Source organism: Balaenoptera acutorostrata, chromosome 13 (genome assembly GCF_949987535.1).
Source record: "Balaenoptera acutorostrata chromosome 13, mBalAcu1.1, whole genome shotgun sequence".
Taxonomy (NCBI): domain Eukaryota; kingdom Metazoa; phylum Chordata; class Mammalia; order Artiodactyla; family Balaenopteridae; genus Balaenoptera; species Balaenoptera acutorostrata.
In genome coordinates, this window is record NC_080076.1 from 25,406,445 (window position 1) to 25,424,150 (window position 17,706).

General features: G+C 39.5%; 1 protein-coding gene across 1 annotated transcript in view; it reads left to right on the forward strand.

Annotated features, from left to right (window-relative positions):
* The window catches only part of DYM (dymeclin), a 403,419-nt gene that overhangs the window by 173,625 nt on the left and 212,088 nt on the right, over positions 1-17,706 (forward strand). Inside the window, exons 12-13 of the mRNA XM_007197218.3 lie at positions 7,534-7,647; positions 8,627-8,721. Of these exons, the coding sequence (XP_007197280.1) occupies positions 7,534-7,647; positions 8,627-8,721 (209 nt within the window). The remainder of the gene's footprint in view (positions 1-7,533; positions 7,648-8,626; positions 8,722-17,706) is intronic.

A 17,706-nucleotide genomic window follows, 5' to 3' on the forward strand; every position in this document is an offset into this window, starting at 1 on the left:
TCTTTGATTTCTTCAGTGATCTCTTGGTTATTTAGTAGTGTATTGTTTAGCCTCCATACATATCTTTTTAAAAGGAGGTGCTCAATGGCTTAGTAATTCTGCTTCCTAACAAACTCTTGCCAAAGTGCTTGTGAAGTCACTAAGTACCACACACTGGGTAACGTATAACAGGGATTTTACAGATATTTTTGTTTTCAAAATCTGTGTAATTCCTGACTTTAGGTAATTAATGGCCAGATACTACAAGTATGGAGAGTAAGGACTCCCTGGTTTCTGAGTTTAGTGTAGTGAGATTTTGGATAATGAGGGTAAGGATCTATATTGTAACACTGATTTTAATAGGGAAAAACCTGGAAATAACCTAAATTTCCGTAATAGAAGAGTGGATAAAAAAATGTGACCTGTTGACACAAGACTGTACCGTGCTTGGATGGAATGAATTAGAGGTGATTTTCAGCTATTTAACTGTCATGGCATCAAAATCATCCACTAAAAATGGCTGTTGTCCATATAGTCCTTTGTCCTCTGCTGTACCTTAATTGCCAAACCATGAGGAGGTCCTGGAGGAGTGGCTTGGGGCAGCACCTATTTACTAACTAGTATAGAAGCAGTTCATTAAAAAAACAACTAGTACTATTAGACCTTGGCTTATGTGGTAAACATAATTCTCCTTATATATATATATATATCAATATAGAGGAGTTGCAAAGACCTATTGAGTGAAAAAATTAGGATGCAAACAAATACTTAAGTGTATCAGTTTACTAGTGCTGCCATAACACACTGGGTGGCTTAAAACAACAGAAATTGCTTGTTACCGTTGTGGAGACTAGAAGTCCAAAAGCAAGGTGTCGGCAGGACCATACTCTCTCTGAAGGATGTAGGGGAGTGATTCCTTGCCTCTTTCTCGCCTCTGGTCATTATTCCTTGGTGTTCTTTGGCTTACAGCTGCAACCAGCCTCTGCGTTGGTCTCACATGGCCTTTTCTCATGTACCTATCTGTCTCTCCTCCTTCTCTTATAAGAACACCAGTCATATAGGATTTAGGGCCCACCCTAATCCAGTGTAATGTCATCTTAACTTGATTGTGTCTACAAAGACCCTATTTCCAAATAAGGTCACATTCACAGGTTTTGGGTGACATGAATTTGGAGGACACTATTCAACCTGATACAGTATAATACTGTTTATGTAAAGTAGAAAATATACAAAGGAATGCTGGTTTTTGGTTGTGTGTGTGTGTTTGTGTGTATACATACAAAGTATTTGAAATGGACGGGAAAGATATATACTGAACTCAAGATAGTGGTTGTCCCTCTTTGGGGGGGAGTAAAATGAGATTTTCATCTTAAAAAATAAAACATTAACATTAACGTTAAATGTTAATGTTAAAATGTTAATGTCATTTATGGGAGTATGGAAGTTCATTATTCTTTGTGCTTTTCTATATATATTTAATTTTTTAAAGAGTTGATATTATATCATATGTTACTGTATAATATTCTAGCCTTTGTAACATATGGAAGAGATACATTCAATAAAAACAAATCCTATGGGGGGAAGAAGCTGAAAAGAAGACCTAGAACCACAAACAATTCTCATATACTTTTTGAAAAGGAAGATATTTTCAAATCCTTGAGGAGTTCCCTTCTACATGTTTGAGTTATTTTGGTGTAAAATGTTAAATGTATGTAATGTGTAATCAAGATGATAACAGTCTACAGCTATTAAACTGTATGGATGTTGAATGCAAGAGATGAGGAATTGTTGTTGTTGTTTTTTTTTTTTGAAATTCACGTTCTTTTATTTATTTATTTATGACTGTGTTGAGTCTTCGTTTCTGTGTGAGGGCTTTCTCCAGTTGCGGTGAGTGGGGACCACTCTTCATCGCGGTGCGCGGGCCTCTCACTGTCGCGGCCTCTCTTGTTGCGGAGCACAGGCTCCAGACGCGCAGGCTCAGTAATTGTGGTTCACGGGCCCAGTTGCTCCGCGGCATGTGGGATCCTCCCAGACCGGGGCTCGAACCCGTGTCCCCTGCATTGGCAGGCAGATTCTCAACCACTGCGCCACCAGGGAAGCCCCCGAGGAATTGTTTTTATAAGAACCAAATAAATAGGTCAAGAACTACAGCCAGGTTACCAAGAAAATTTTCTGTATGCTGCCTAGTATGCATTAATGTCCCCTGGGAAGCTGTGTGAGCTCTATAGCTAGTTATTTTTAATTTTTCTTAAACACTACCAGAATTTCCAGATAATGACTTATTTTTCACAGGAAGAAAAGACAGACCTTTACGTAAATGCCAAATTGGATTTCTGATTTTCATAAGTAGCATCATAAGTTTACTATGTGGATACTCATTAAATATTTGTTGAATGTTAAATGAATAAGACTACTTTTATTCAAAACACTTCTTCCATCCAGTTACATAGTAGACACACACAAGTAAACGTTAAGAACCAATGACCTTGGTTTCAAATAAGGTGGCTTATGATAATTTATTTCTAAACACAGGAGCCAAGAGAGAGGAGAAACCGAACTATGCTCAAGTGTGTGTATGCTCAAGTGTGACCTTTTGAAAGACAGAGACTCCTCTCACTAGTAAAGTTACCTAATGAGTGTCCTGGGTTAGTATTCCCTTGGAGACTTAGAGCAGTGGCCTTAACCTTGTTGGTCTTTACACTTAAAAATAGTTTAGGACACCAAATAATGACTTTATGTGTATTATTGTTCTCTACATTTACTGTATTGGAAATTAAAACTGACATTTTAAAAATATTTGATTAGTTCATTTAGAAATAATTATTATGATAATAAACCCCATTACATGTTAGCATCAGTAACATATTTTTATGAAAGGAACTATTTTCCACAAACAAAAGTTTAGCAGAAAGTGGCATTGTTTTACATTTTTGCCTTAGATTCTCATGTCTCCTTCTGTATTAAATTTGTTGTGCTATTAGACATGTTATGTAGCCTCTGGAAAGCTGAACTATACACTCATGAGAGAATGAGAGTGGAAAGTAATGTCTTGGTATTATTGTGAAAATAGTTTTGACCTTGAGAATGCTCCAGAAATGTCTCAGGGACCCCTAGAGGTCCCAGGACCACATTTTGAGAACTGCAGCCTTAGAGAGTAAATCAGAGGGACTGAGCATTGCATCATTCCTTTATAAAGATTCAACTGGCAAATCTCATTGTTCTGAGTATTTTCAGCTACTATCATTTGTTTTACACATAGGCTGTCTCTTCTAGTTGATTAAGGTCGTTATTAGTCATGAATAAATGGAAATGCTTAAAGTGTTACATTTTCTACTTCGCAAACAGTACTCAACTACCCTGTATCGGGCATTTGTACATGCCATCCTCTGAGTGGAGCCTCCGGCACTGGTCAGGGTTGGGTTATTTGTAATGGCGGATTCTAGGTGACATGGGTCTCTTGTCAAAGAGTTGAACTGTGTAAAAATCTGTTGTGGAGGCACTTATGGGCACTTACATGAAGTTGAAGACAGTATTTCTTTACTTTTTAATGCTTATCTGCTTCCATGCCCCCTTTCTCATTTTTAATATTGTTTGGAATTTGCAGGGAGGCAGACTTAGCAGAGAAATATTTATTTTATCTTAGCAAAGAATTAAGGTCAACCATATTATTTAGATTTAATTATATTTTCCTCATTTCATGAATTATAATTGTGGGTTTTGGGGGGGGGTTGTTGTTGTTTAGTAGTCCATATTTTCCTTCCTTGACTTTATCTGGCTGTTATTGTTTTGTTGTTGTCATTACGGTGGTGAGGAGGGGCAGCTAAGCACTTACATGTGTGGTGGTTTGTTTTTTCCCCAGAAATAGTGCATGGGTGGTTCATGCTGAGTCTTTGCATACTTAAAAGTCTTCACTTTTCTGTATCCTTGTGTGGTAGCTTCTCTAGATATAGAATTCTAGAATGATAATCTATTCCTCAAAAATTTGTAGACATTGTTCTGTTGTCCTTCAGATATATAGTGTTCAAGATGAGAAATCTTATGTTAGTCTACCTTTCTTTCTTTTGGTGATAACATGTTTCTTCTGTCTAGAAGCCAATAGATTTTGGCATGTTTCTTCTGTCTAGAAGCCAATGGATTTTCTCATATACTGTTGATTCAGAAATCTTATCAGACTAAATTTTGATTTTTTTCAATATTTTTGCTTAAAGTGTTGCAAGTTTCTCTTTCCCTCAAAGAAATTTTGTTACTAATTTTTCTTTTTAAAAAAAATTTTTTTAAATAAATTTATTTATTTTATTTATTTATTATTTTTGGCTGTGTTGGGTCTTCGTTGCTGCACGCAGGCTTTCTCTAGTTGCGGCGAGTGTGGGCTCCTCTTCGTTGCAGTGTGCAGGCTTCTCATTGTGGTGGCTTCTCTTGTTGCGGAGCATGGGCTCTCGGTGCATGGGCTTCAGTAGTTGTGGCTCATGGGCTCTAGAGCGCAGCCTCAGTAGTTGTGGCGCACGGGCCTAGGTGCTCTGTGGCATGTGGGATCTTCCCGGACCAGGGCTCGAACCAGTGTCCCCTGCATTGGCAGGCGGATTCTTAACACTGTGCCACCAGGGAAGCCCTATTACTAATTTTTCTCTTTTGCTTCTACAGTTCTCCCTTGGTATCGGCGGGAGGTTGGTTCCAGGACCCGCCGTGGATACCCAAACCCACAGATTGTCAAGTCCCATAGTTTGCCCTCAGTATATGCGGATGCAACCTGCGGATATGGAGGGCTGACTGTATACTTACTGAAAAAAATATCCACATATAAATGGACCCATGCAGTTCAAACCCATGTTGTTCAAGGGTCGATTTTAGTCTATTCCTTCTGGAGCTCTTATTAGGTATATACTGGATCTCCACTTTTCTCTTATATTTTGTCTTTTTGCCTTATACTGCTGTTGTCTGAGGGAACTTCTCAGTTTTGTCTTTCACATCCCAAGTTCTGTTTTCCATAGCGCCCATTCTGCTAATTTCTCTCTCTTTTCTTTTTTTTAAAAATTTTATTTTATTTATTTGGCTGCGTTGGGTCTTTGTTGCTGCACGCGGGCTTTCTCTAGTTGTGGCGAGTGGGAGTTACTCTTCGTTGCGGTACATGGGCTTCTCATTTCAGTGGCTTCTCTTGTTGTGGAGCACGGGCTCTAGGCACATGGGCTTCAGTAGTTGCGGCACACGGGGTCAGTAGTTGTGGGTCACGGGCTCTAGAGCGCGGGCTCAGTAGTTGTGGTGCCCGGGCTTAGTTGCTCCACAGCATGTGGGATCTTCCTGGACCAGGGCTTGAACCCATGTCCCCTGCATTGGCAGGCGGATTCTTAACCACTGCGCCACCAGAGAAGCCCTCCTCTCTCTCTTTTAATTCTCAGTCATCATATTTTTAATCTTCAGTAGCCTTTCTTCATTCTGTGATTCTCATTTTTCATAGTAGCCTGTTCTTATTTTATGGATACAGTATTCTGTCAACTCTCACCAAAGCTACTAATTAGAATTTCAAAAACTTTTCCCCAGCCTCTTAAATTATCTTTGTTTAATTGGGGGTCTGTTTGTTCTGCTTGTTTAGTTTCACATTTATTCATTTTCTTATTATTTGTTTATTTAATAAACTTTTAATTATGAACACATTAAATGTAAACATAATTGGAAAAAATAGTATAATGAATCCCCATGGATACATCAACATTCTTCTGTTCTCATTTCATCTACCCACCCCACCCCCTCTGCCTTTTATATTTTGGCTAAAATCTATTTTTTTAATCTTGTAAATCATATATATATATAAAATTTCATTTGTAGATATTTAAGCATGTCACTTTGATAAATATAGGCATAAAAAATAAACATAATACCATTATCACATCCAACAAAACCAACGATATTTTATTTTATTTTATTTATTTATTTAAATAAATTTATTTTATTTATTTATTTTTGGCTGCATTATGTCTTCGTTGCTGTGCAGGCTTTCCCTAGTTTCGACGAGCAGGGGCTACTCTTCGTTGCGGTGCCCGCGGCCTTCTCATTGCGGTGGCTTCTTGTGTTGCGGAGCACGGGCTCTAGGTGCGCGGGCTTCAGTAGTTATGGCACGTGGGCTCAGCATTTGTGGCTCGCGGGCTCTAGAGCACAGGCTCAGTAATTGTGGCTCACGGGCTCTAGAGTGCAGGCTCAGTAGTTGTGGTGCACAGGCTTAGTTGCTCCGTGGCATGTGGGATCTTCCCAGACCAGGGATTGAACCTGTGTCCCCTGCATTGGCAGGCAGATTCTTAACCACTGCGCCACCAGGGAAGCCCAACGATATTTTTAAAATACCTACTAATATTCAGTTTTCTCTCAATTATCTTTAAAATGTCTTCCTTGAGTTGGTTGGTTTGAATGAGTTTCCAAAGCATTTAGTTCTTGACTGTTATCTGTAACAGTCTCTTCCTCTCCCACCTTATTACACCATTTATTTTTTGTAGAAACTGACTTATTTGTTTAGTAGAATTTCATACATTTGGCTTTGGCTGATTATATCATTGTGTTATTTATCATGTTCTTCTGTCCTCTGTATTTCATATATGCTGGCAATTAGAACAGAGGCTTGATTAGATTCACCATATCTTTTTCACTGTTGGATTTCTCTACTTTTTGGTGGCTTCTTGTCCATTCATAGTTATAAATGAAAGTCTAGATTCACTTATTTTAAAAGGTGGTGAGACCCCCTTTGGAAGGTGTGAATGATGGAGGTCTCCTGTGCTCTACAGGGGGGCTTATCTCCTCAGTGGAGAGGGCGGGAATCAGCCAGAAGTCTTGTCCTTTTTCAGGCATGGATGGAAAGAATGTGGCTCATTGGCTTCATGCGTCAAGGAGAAAAGAAGTAGGGTGACCTCGATGGAAGAGAACGAGGAGTTCTGGTGCCAGATAAGCCTGTTGGTTTTTGTGCATTTTGCCTCCTTCTTTGTGGCAACCCAGCCTTGGCTGCTGTGCTGCCCAGTTTTTCTGTCTCTGATGCCCATGTTACAAGTCTGTGGAACTCACCAACTGAAGCTAGACAGTTTTTGCTTACCAAGGCCTGGAGGTGAGCACCAGAGCTGGAGCAGAGCATGGGCGCATCTCTTCTTGAAGATCTTGGCTTATTTGCATTCTTGGCCTCTCCTTGACCCAAGGGTAGAGATTTTCTGTGGTTGTTACGATAGCTCCACTTTTTCAAGAGACTCCTCGGTTTTCTTATTTTTGCTTTCAAACTACTGACCTCTGATGGTTTTTCTGTCAGACATGTTCTAAGTGCCATACCTTTTTAAATACAGCTCCTTTTTGTCTGCTAATGATAGCGTCGTCTGTGTTTTTTTCTTTTATATTTAAGAAGGAAGAAGAAGAAAAATACATCAGCACAGTTTCACTATCTTGAACTGAAATTCTCACAGTTTACTTTTATATACTGTTTAACTCACCTTCAGAGCAAAGCCACAGCTTGTCAGAAATTGTAGACATGGATAATCCCTTTTTCCCTAAAGCAATCATATTTACTTAAACTTTTCTTCCCTGTTACAGATGTTAAAAAATATTACTTGGTATTCAGAACGGGTTTTAACTGAAATTTCACTGGGGAGTCTCCTGATACTGGTTGTAATAAGAACTATTCAGTACAACATGACAAGGACACGAGTAAGTATTCCGTAGCTATTTTTCTACCTTTATACATACAGTACGATGAAGACTATAGTTTAAAGCAATCTCAATATTTAGAGTGCTAACGTTCTCATGGAATATGGTGGAAAAATATAGACCAACATATAGTTACTGTATTATGATCCTAAGGTAATGTTTAAAGTGTCTGCTTCTTAATATTTCATAGGTGGTATGATCAGAGATATTTTACATGTAATAGAAAATAAGCAGTGGAGCACATTTAGATAAAAGATGTTGTATGTCTTTGCTGGACTGATAAAACTGATTTACCTTTTAAAAGTAGCAACAGAAAACTGTAAGGAGATACAAGCACAAGAAAATATGAATTCAGATGGGAAAGAAATGGAGAAAAAGAGAATACTTTAAAGAGTAAAAGGAAAATTTCAACTAGATTGTATTTGCTATGCCTGGGAGCAAATTTCAGTTCCAGTCACTAGAGAAGCAATATACAGAATTCATAGCTTAGAGAAGTGGTCAAATTTACTGCACCATTTTCAGTTATGCCCCTCTGGGAAGCTAACATAGGTTAGCCTTTCCACAATCTTTTATCTGAAACTCTTGGAGCCAGATATGTTTTAGCACGGAGAATTTTTTGATTTTAGGAAGATAGTTATAGTTTGTATGCTACACTATACGTAACCATGAGGTTCTGGAGCCGCTCACTGTAACTAAACATTAATATTTCTGCAGCAAAATAGTTCAGTATTCTCCAGGGTGGGCTTAATGAAGACCATAAATAGCATCATTATCTTTTGTGCCAGATGTTGGTTCCAAACTAGCGGTGAAAAAACTTTGGATTTTCAGTGCTTTATGGATTTTGGAATTAGAGAAAACAGACTGTGGATCTGCACTTTCTAAAATCAGTGACAATTGAGTTTACATTTGCTTCTAGTTAACCTTGCTTAAAATGTCGAGAAGACTCGATGTATGTTTTAAACTTGCTGTTTTCTGACAGGACAAGTACCTTCACACCAATTGTTTGGCAGCTTTAGCAAATATGTCGGCACAGTTTCGTTCTCTCCATCAGTATGCTGCCCAGAGGATCATCAGGTAAATATGAGCTTTAAAAGAAATGCTGATTTTTGCCTTTTAGCTGGCCTATTGAAAAGGATACTGTGGTGGTCCCTTTTAAAATGCTTTCTGCAAGGAATATCACATTTTCCTACTTATTTTTTATCACCTTCTTGTCTGGCTGAAAATACCTTGTTCTGCTTTGTTTTCTAACCCAAGGTTTTCTATCAAAGTTAATTGTATTTGCTTTCAACCTTTTTATAAAATCTAGTTTTAAGATTTGTGTGTTAGCCTTTTACAGCAGAGCAGGTCTATGTCTTAGTAATGCAAACTAAATCTTAATTCACTTATTTGCTGAGCATTTTATAGAGCATCACTCTACCCTTTTCAAAGGCAGTTATCTGTTTTAGAGAATTCTTTCCATGACAGTTAACCATTGTATTAGTTTCCCAATGCTGCTGTAACAAATTACCACAAATTAATGGCTTAAAGCAACACACATTTATTATACAATTCTGTAGGTTAGAAGTTCAGCAGGGGTCTTACCAGGCTAGAATCAAGATGTCAGTAGGGCTGCATTCCCTTCTGGAGGCTCTAGAGGAGAGTCTCTTTCCTTGCCTTTTCCAGCTGCTAGAAGCTGCCCGCATTCCTTGGCTCATGGCCCCTTCCTTTCCTTTCAAAGCCAGCAACAGTAGGTTGTTGAGTTCTCCTCACGTCTTATCACTCTGACTTCCTCTTCTACTGTGAGGATCCTTGTGAATGCCTTGGCCCTACCTGAATAATCCAGGATGATCTACCCATTTCAAGGTCCTTAGCTGAATCACCACCACAGCAGAGTCCCGTTTGCCATGTAAGGTAACATATTCATAGGTTCATGGAAGTTAGGATGTGGATATTTTGGGGGAGCCATTATTCTGCCTGTCAGAACATCACCAGAAACTCCCGTCCCTTACCTGTTCTTTGCCAAAGGCCCAATCTTTAAGGTTAGGAAAGCTAATTAACAAATGAATGAATGACTGTCATTTGCAGGATTTAACAAATATGGTTACTTTTTGGTCTTCAGGTGGGTGCTCAGTATTGCCCTAGCAGCTCTCAAGTAGAACATTTTTTATGTAGTCAGTGACATTAGATCGTTTCTTTTAATTCTTGCTTTTGGGGCAATGCAGCTCTGATAATTAGTTGTTGTCTTCCAGTCATTGGTGGTTATCACAACTCCATATCACTTTTAAACTCTGATCTCACTTTCCATCCTTTGGTTAGAGACATTTATTGACCTGGGCTCATTTTTAACAATCAGTTAGAATTAACTTACGTTCTTAGTCTGTTTATTTATCCTCAGAATTTAGCACAGGATATTTTCCTTTGACTCACTGTTTACTTTAATCATACATTATTTTGGATTTGTTTGTTTGTTTGTTTGTACTTGAGAGATTGTCCAGTTGACTGACTTTGGACTAACTCGGACTTCGTGATTGAAAGTAAACATGGTGTCTCCTCATACCTCAGATTCTTCCAGGTGTTCTGAAGAGCCTTTAGTTTCTAAAAATTGACCTTTGTCACTATGCTTTATTTCAGCATGACAGATGTAATGATATCTGTGCTGCTTCATGTTCTATTTTTCTTTGTGTGTATGTGGAGTTTTAGAATGGTTTTAGGAAGATTTCATAACAAAATTTTCCTCAACTGATATATAAACATTTGGACTGTTCAATATGAAAATGCCAGATGAACTGGTTCAGAATTTAAGTTCTGATAAAATGATTCAAGTAAGATTAAATAAAAATTTTCTAGGTGTCAGAGTTGGAAAAAATGCAAATAAAGCATTGTGCCCAATTTTCTGTGATGACTGAAGTAGAAAACCAATAGTATTTGGAGAAATAAGAAATGTGATTTGGATTTGTGACTTGAGACTATTTAGATCAAGTTTATCATCATTAAGGAATAATGCTTTACTTCAATTTTATTGGAGCTTTTTTTTTTAATACATTTATTTATTTATTTATTTATTTATTTTTGGCTGTGTTGGGTCTTCGTTTCTGTGCGTGGGCTTCCTCTAGTTGCGGCGAGCGGGGGCCACTCTTCATCGCGGTGTGCGGGCCTCTCACTATCATGGCCTCTCCTGTTGCGGAGCACAGGCTCCAGACGCGCTCAGTAGTTGTGGCTCACCGGCCCAGTTGCTCCGCGGCATGTGGGATCTTCCCAGACCAGGCCTCGAACCCGTGTCCCCTACATTGGCAGGCGGATTCTCAACCACTGCACCACCAGGGAAGCCCTATTGGAGCTTTATTTAGCATTTAGTGAGGAACTGTGTTATGCAGTGCAGGGAATATCAAAATTAGTTATAAAAATTCCTACCCTTACATAGCTTGTAATTCAATAGCCGAGATAAGGCAAAGACCAACATATGTCATACCTAGCAGAATGTAGTAAATATTAGAATGAAAGAAAAATTCCTGTGGTGAGGGCAAGTGGTTGGTTCAGAGAATGGTGAGGTCACATCTCATTGAGAAATCAGGCAAGGTGAGTAGAGAGAGACGGCTCTAGAGACTGGCCTGATAGGGGAAAGCATCAACCAAACAAACCAAAACAAAGCAAGAGGGGGTGTGGTGAGAGAGCATGGTTTATATTTAGAAAATAACCAGTGCATTCAGTTGGCATGTTGTGGACCAGTACAGGGATTATAGGAGAGAAGCCTGAAAGAACCAGCTGGGGCCTCCTTGTGGAGGGGCTTAGCTGTTAGATCCACAGTTTAGGATAATGGAAAGAATAGAAAGAAAAGAAGGTGTCACCTTTTCTACCGACAAAAAAGAAAATGTCAGTGAATGAGTTGTAAATGGATTTGAAAAGAAATACTTTAATGTAAATGCCTGGAGTTACCAGCTTCAGCAGATGATATTGGTCTGTTGTTTGTCACACTGAGGGCCGTGCAGTTCGCAAAGTTCCCCAGTACTGCCGGTGCTTCTGGTCCAAGCACCACAGTGGAGTAGCCAGTGTGGACCAGAGCATCGCATCATGCAGGAGGGAGCTTGTTAGAAATGCAGAGCGTTGGCCTGGTTTCAGATCTGCTGAATCAGAATCTTCCATTTTAACAAGATCCCTGAAAGATTTGTACATGCATTAAAGTTGAGAAAGTACTTTGAGTTTGGGCCTGGAAATCAAGATTAATAAACACTTAGAAAACACTCGTGTTGAATTGGAAGTGGGGGCCAGCGTTTTTGTATCTTGAGGAAACTCATTTTCTACTAAATGTTTGTGTTTAGGGTATAAAATTGTAAAGTATAATAAGGAATGCATAACCAAAAACTGTTTAGATACACAGAAGATTTATTATAGCAGCACAACTCAAGATTCACCAGATGCTCTAGTAACTCCTTCAAATGAGAAGTAATTAGTTTTCATATACACGGTTTTCTAAATCCTTTTTTAGGAAGAGACTACACAATTTTGTAGCTGTCATTTGCAAAACTTAGAGGAGCCAATATTTCATGTGATCTTCAACAAAATGCAAAACAGAGTAACATGTTTCATTACTGTGCAAGTAGGATGTGAATAAAGCTTTAAAAAGTCTTCTTAGTTGGACATAAATGTATGGAATGATTTCAAATGGTGTCTAAGCTGTTGTTTCATATTAAATGACACTGTGTCTTCCACAAACTCTTGGTATTCTAGAAAAATCACAGACATACGTGATATAGGTTTTGCTCACCTATGAAATTTTTTGAATATGCTGTAAGCATGGATATTTGATATGATCATTATTTGGGATTATAGGGCTATTAATTCAGTTAAAACATTTTTGTGGAGTAGATTATATGCAAGGGATTGTTGTGAGTTACAAATATATCATCACTTACTTCCTGCCCTTAAGACTTTCTCTATTGCTTGTTTTACCCTCCCCCCCCACACCCCCCTCACTGGCTCCTTCCTCTGGCTCCTCCTTCACCTTTGGCTTAACAGGTACTTATACTTTTCTCCAGTATTTCATCCTAGATTGTTTTTCTCATCTTTGCTCATTTTCCTTGCGAGTTCATATCTATGCCTGTAACTTCACTTACTTTACAAGAGCACAGACCTGAGTTTGGGATCCCAGCTTCAAAACTGACTAGCTATGGAATTTTGGAGAAGTTACTTAACTACTCTGTACAGCGATTTCCCCATCTATAAAATGGGGCAGCAATAGTTGCTGTCTCAATGAATAGGATGAAGATTAAGCGAATTAATATTTGAAAAGGGCCTGGCACATAACGTTCACGATATAAGTGTTGACCCCTTGAAACCTAACTGCTAACCTCACTACCTGGATATCCCACACTTACCTCAAACTTTTATTACGTTTAAAACAGAACTCGTTTTTATTTTTATTTATTTATTTTTAATATTTATTTATTTTCTTTTTATTAGGGTCTCAGTTGTGGCACGCAGGATCTTTCTTGAGGCATGCGGGATCTTTCATTGCTGCGCTCGGGCTTCTCTCTAGTTGCGGCATGTGGGTTTTCTCTCTGTAGTTGTGGCACGTGGGCTCCAGGGCACGTGGGCTCTGTAGTTTGCGGCACGTGGGCTCTAGTTGATGCGTGCGAGCTCAGTAGTTGGGGCATGCGAGCTTTTTTGCCCCATGGCATGTAGGATCTTAGTTCCCCGACCAGGGATCGAACCCCTGTCCCCTGCATTGGAAGGCAGATTCTTTACCACGGGACCACAGGGAGGTCCCCGGAACTTGTTTTTATTTATTTATTTTAAAATACATTTATTTATTTATTTATTTATGGCTGCTCTGGGTCTTCGTTGCTGCCTGCGGTCTTTCTCTAGTTGCGGTGAGCGGGGGTACTCTTCGTTACGGTGCACAGGCTTCTCATTGCGGTGGCTTCTCTTGTTGCGGAGCTCGGGCTCTCGGCGCATGGGCTTCAGTAGTTGTGGCATGCGGGCTCAGTAGTTGTGGCTCACAGGCTCCAGATGCGCAGGCTCAGTAGTTGTGGCGCACGGGCTTAGTTGCTCCGCGGCATGTGGGATCTTCCCGGACCAGAGCTCGAACCCATGTCCCCTGCATTGGCAGGAGGACTCTTAACCACTGCGCCACCAGGGAAGTCCCCGGAACTCGTTCTTAAACGTGCTCTTCCTGTTAAATTCCCTATCCTAGGTAATGACTCTCACTACAGCCATCTAAATTGCCAAGTCAGAAACTTACAAGTAATTCTGTGCCATTTTTTTCCTTCCCCTCAAATGCTCTATCTGACTGGGCCCTGGTGTTCTTACTCTACCATTGTAACTTGCATTCATACCCTGTTTTTGTCTCCACTACTGCTGCGTGAGTTCACGTGTTCATCATCTTCACGCAAAACTATGTCTTTAGTCAGCCTAGTCCTTTTGCCTCCCTCCCTGCCCCTCTACAGTCGACCCCTGTACTGCTCCATTCATTCGAGAAGCAAGTCTGATCCGTTTTGTATTGCTTCCTATGCTTAAAATCATTAAATGCCTTCCTGTTGCCAGCAGGTTAAAATTCAACCTCCTGAAAGCTGTGGCTCTCAAACATGGGTGGTTTTGCCCCCAGGGTACAGGAGTCAAGGTGGTTTATTTGTGTTTTTTTTTATTTTGGGGTGTTTTTTTTTTGCTGTTTTGTTTTGTTTTTGTTTTTTCTGTTGGCGCAACTGGGGAGGAGGTTGCTACTGACATCTAGTGGGTAGAGGCCAGAGATATTGCTAAATATCCTGTAATACACAGGACAGAAGAATTATCCAGCCCCAAGTGTCGTCGTGCTGGGGCTGAGGAGCCTTGTCTTAGAGTGGACCTTGTCTGCCCAGCTGGCTCTCCTCAGCTCCTCCGTGGCGGTCCAGGAGTCACACAGCCAGTTTCTGGCCCAGGGGCTAGTTTCTGGGGTAGGAGCGGAGAGGATAGGGCAGGGAAAAGAAGAATATCACATGTTAGAAATATGGATTCTCTCAGAGAAGGTGTCAGGGAGAGAGAACTTCAGAGTCTTGCCCTGGCCAGTGTAGTTGCTTGTGATACACTGGCCTTGCCTGAAGTTTTAAGTCTCGTTGCTCAAGCAGAGTAGTAATTACTGGAGATAAAAGATTTGTCTTAGATTTCTCTGCATCACTTTACTAGAGTAGCTGTTAGTAGGTACACAAGAGAATTTTAATAAATACCTAGCCACTGATTCTTAGAAGATGGGCGGGCATCTGGGATTTAAGCTTAGTTGTGGCACCCATCATTCTGAGACTTGACCTAAATTGATTCATCCCATTTTGCAGATATCTGCTGCTGCTTGAAACTAGTGAAGTTGATGACAGTGTACATTACGGAAAGCTTTATGGTCTTTCAAACTTCCTGAGAATAAAATAATAAAAAACATAGATTAGATTTTAATTAAACTATTTAATTACAGTGCTGGTTTTGTTTTTTGTTTTTGTTTTTTGTTTTTGGTAAAATCTAATCATGTAATTTAAGAACTTTTAAATACTTCAATTCATAATTTATGCTTACACCTTTTCTAACTGTTAACAGCCACTAGTAGTGAACATATACTCTTCAGATTTTAACCAAGTTCACTGCTGTCCATCTTGTCTTTGTCTAGCCCCAGGCTGGCAGTTTATGTAAGGTGCCTTGTTCTGCTCTGCACATATAATGGTACATATTGTAGTCACCCAGCCTTTTTCTGAAGACTACAAAAACACAGTTTGCCTTATTTAACTCTGGGTGGTTAATTCCTCTCTTTTGGACAAATATAGATGTTTCAGAATGTCCCATGGAATCAAAGAAAGTTGGACAATTTGCTTTTAATTAATACCTCCTAGTATTAGCTTACCACATCAGGCTTCCTCACTTTTGTCCCCACTGAGTGAAGTCTTCAGGAGTTGATTTTTTTTCTGAACCAAATAATACATTGAACCGAAAACATACAAGAGAATGTTAAGAAGCAAAATGGCCTGTTTGTTGTTGGGATACATTTATATTATACAGTGTAAAATATTCAGATATAGTAACATGTCTGGTTATTTCTCTTGTTTGAGAAATAACCAATATTTGAGAAATATTGGTTATTTCTTGGTCTTGATATTTCAGGAATACTGTCTTATTTTTAAAATAAGGTCCATTTAATGATAAATTCATACCTATCACCTTTAGTGTTTCATCACTTCTCCCTCTTTTGTTACATTTAAGAGTGGTAAAAGTCTGGAGGCTTGTATAATTTAAGGTGTTGGTGTTGCACAGCTGACAGGTGGCTATGGAGACACTTGGCTGACAAGTTTGTCCAGATGAAATGCCCATGCCTATTCCACTGCACTGTCATGGAAAGACTGGCAGGACGTTATTAATGAGAGTAATTCACTGCCATGGGACCATCAATCCAAACTCTCTGGGGTTTTCTGAAACAGATGGTTCTCTGCAATCTAGGGTAGCCAAACCCTTGTTGATTATTCAGTTTGCTGCCCCCCACCCCTCATTCCAACTTCCTTCCAGTATAGCTAAACCCCTAAAGTTATAGTAGCAAAGACTGGGTCTTTCTTTCTTTCCACCCTCCCTCCATTCCTTCCTTCCTTCCTTCCTTCCTTTTCTCTCTCTTTCTTTCTTGAACTGGCTAGTTGAGAAAGGTATGGATGTGTCAGGTATTGCAATACAAAGTGTATGGGTATTTTCCTGGAAAATAAACATGGAAAAAAGGACAAGAACTGTATATATTTCAGCCTGAAACTTAATATTTTTCTTACATCTAATCCTGGATGTTACATTTTTTTTTAACTTTTTGCCAGAATTTACTTACTTATTTATTTAATAAATAAATTTATTTATTTATTTATTTTTGGCTGCGTTGGGTCTTCGTTGCTGCGCGCGGGCTTTACTCTGGTTGCGGCGAGGGGGGGTTACTCTTCATTGCAGTGCACGGGCTTCTCATTGCGGTGGCTTCTCTTGTTGCGGAGCATGGGCTCTAGGCACGTGGGCTTCAGTAGTTGTGGCTCATGGGCTCAGTAGTTGTGGCTTGCGGTCTCTAGAGTGCAGGCAGTAGTTGTGGCTCACGGGCTTAGTTGCTCCGCGGCATGTGGGATCTTCCCAGACCAGGGCTTGAACCCATGTCGCCTACATTGGCAGGCGGGTTCTTAACCACTGCGCTACCAGGGAAGTCCCTGATGTTAGATTTTATTTTTAATTAAATAAGTACTTATTGAGCTTTTGCTGTAAGCATACCACTGCCAAAGTCCTCTTTAGTTTATTTGTTTACATTTTAATTTCAGACAAATGCCATTCATTGTATCTAGAAATTAAGTGTTATAGTCATGTTGGTTTTAGTTTTTAAAACTTAATTCACTTTCAACCTCGTATCATTTTCTGATTTCATTGTAGTTAGGAAATTGTTTCTTTTTTTTTTTAAACGTTTTTATTGGAGTATAATTGCTTTACAATGGTGTGTTAGTTTCTGCTTTATAACAAAGTGAATCAGTTATACATATACATATATCCCCATATCTCTTCCCTCTTGCGTCTCCCTCCCTCCCACCCTCCCTATCCCACCCTTCTAGCTGGTCACAAAGCACCGAGCTGATCTCCTTGTGCTATGCGACTGCTTCCCGCTAACTATCTGTTTTACATTTGGTAGTGTATATATGTCAGTGCTACTCTCTCACTTCGTCCCAGCTTACCCTTCCCCCTCCCCATGTCAAGTCCATTCTCTAGTAGGTCTGCGTCTTTATTCCCGTCTTGCCTCTAAATTCTTCATGACCATTTTTTTTGGGTTTTTTTTAGATTCCTTATATATGTGTTAGCATACGGCATTTGTTTTTCTCTTTCTGACTTACTTCACTCTGTATGACAGACTGTAGGTCCATCCACCTCACTACAAATAACTCAATTTCGTTCCTTTTTATGGCTGAGTAATATTCCATTGTATATACGAGCCACATCTTCTTTATCCATTCCTCTGTCGATGGACACTTAGGTTGCTTCCAAGACATGGCTATTGTAAATAGAGCTGCAATGAACATTGTGGTACATGACTCTTTTTGAATTATGGTTTTCTCAGGGTATATGCCCAGT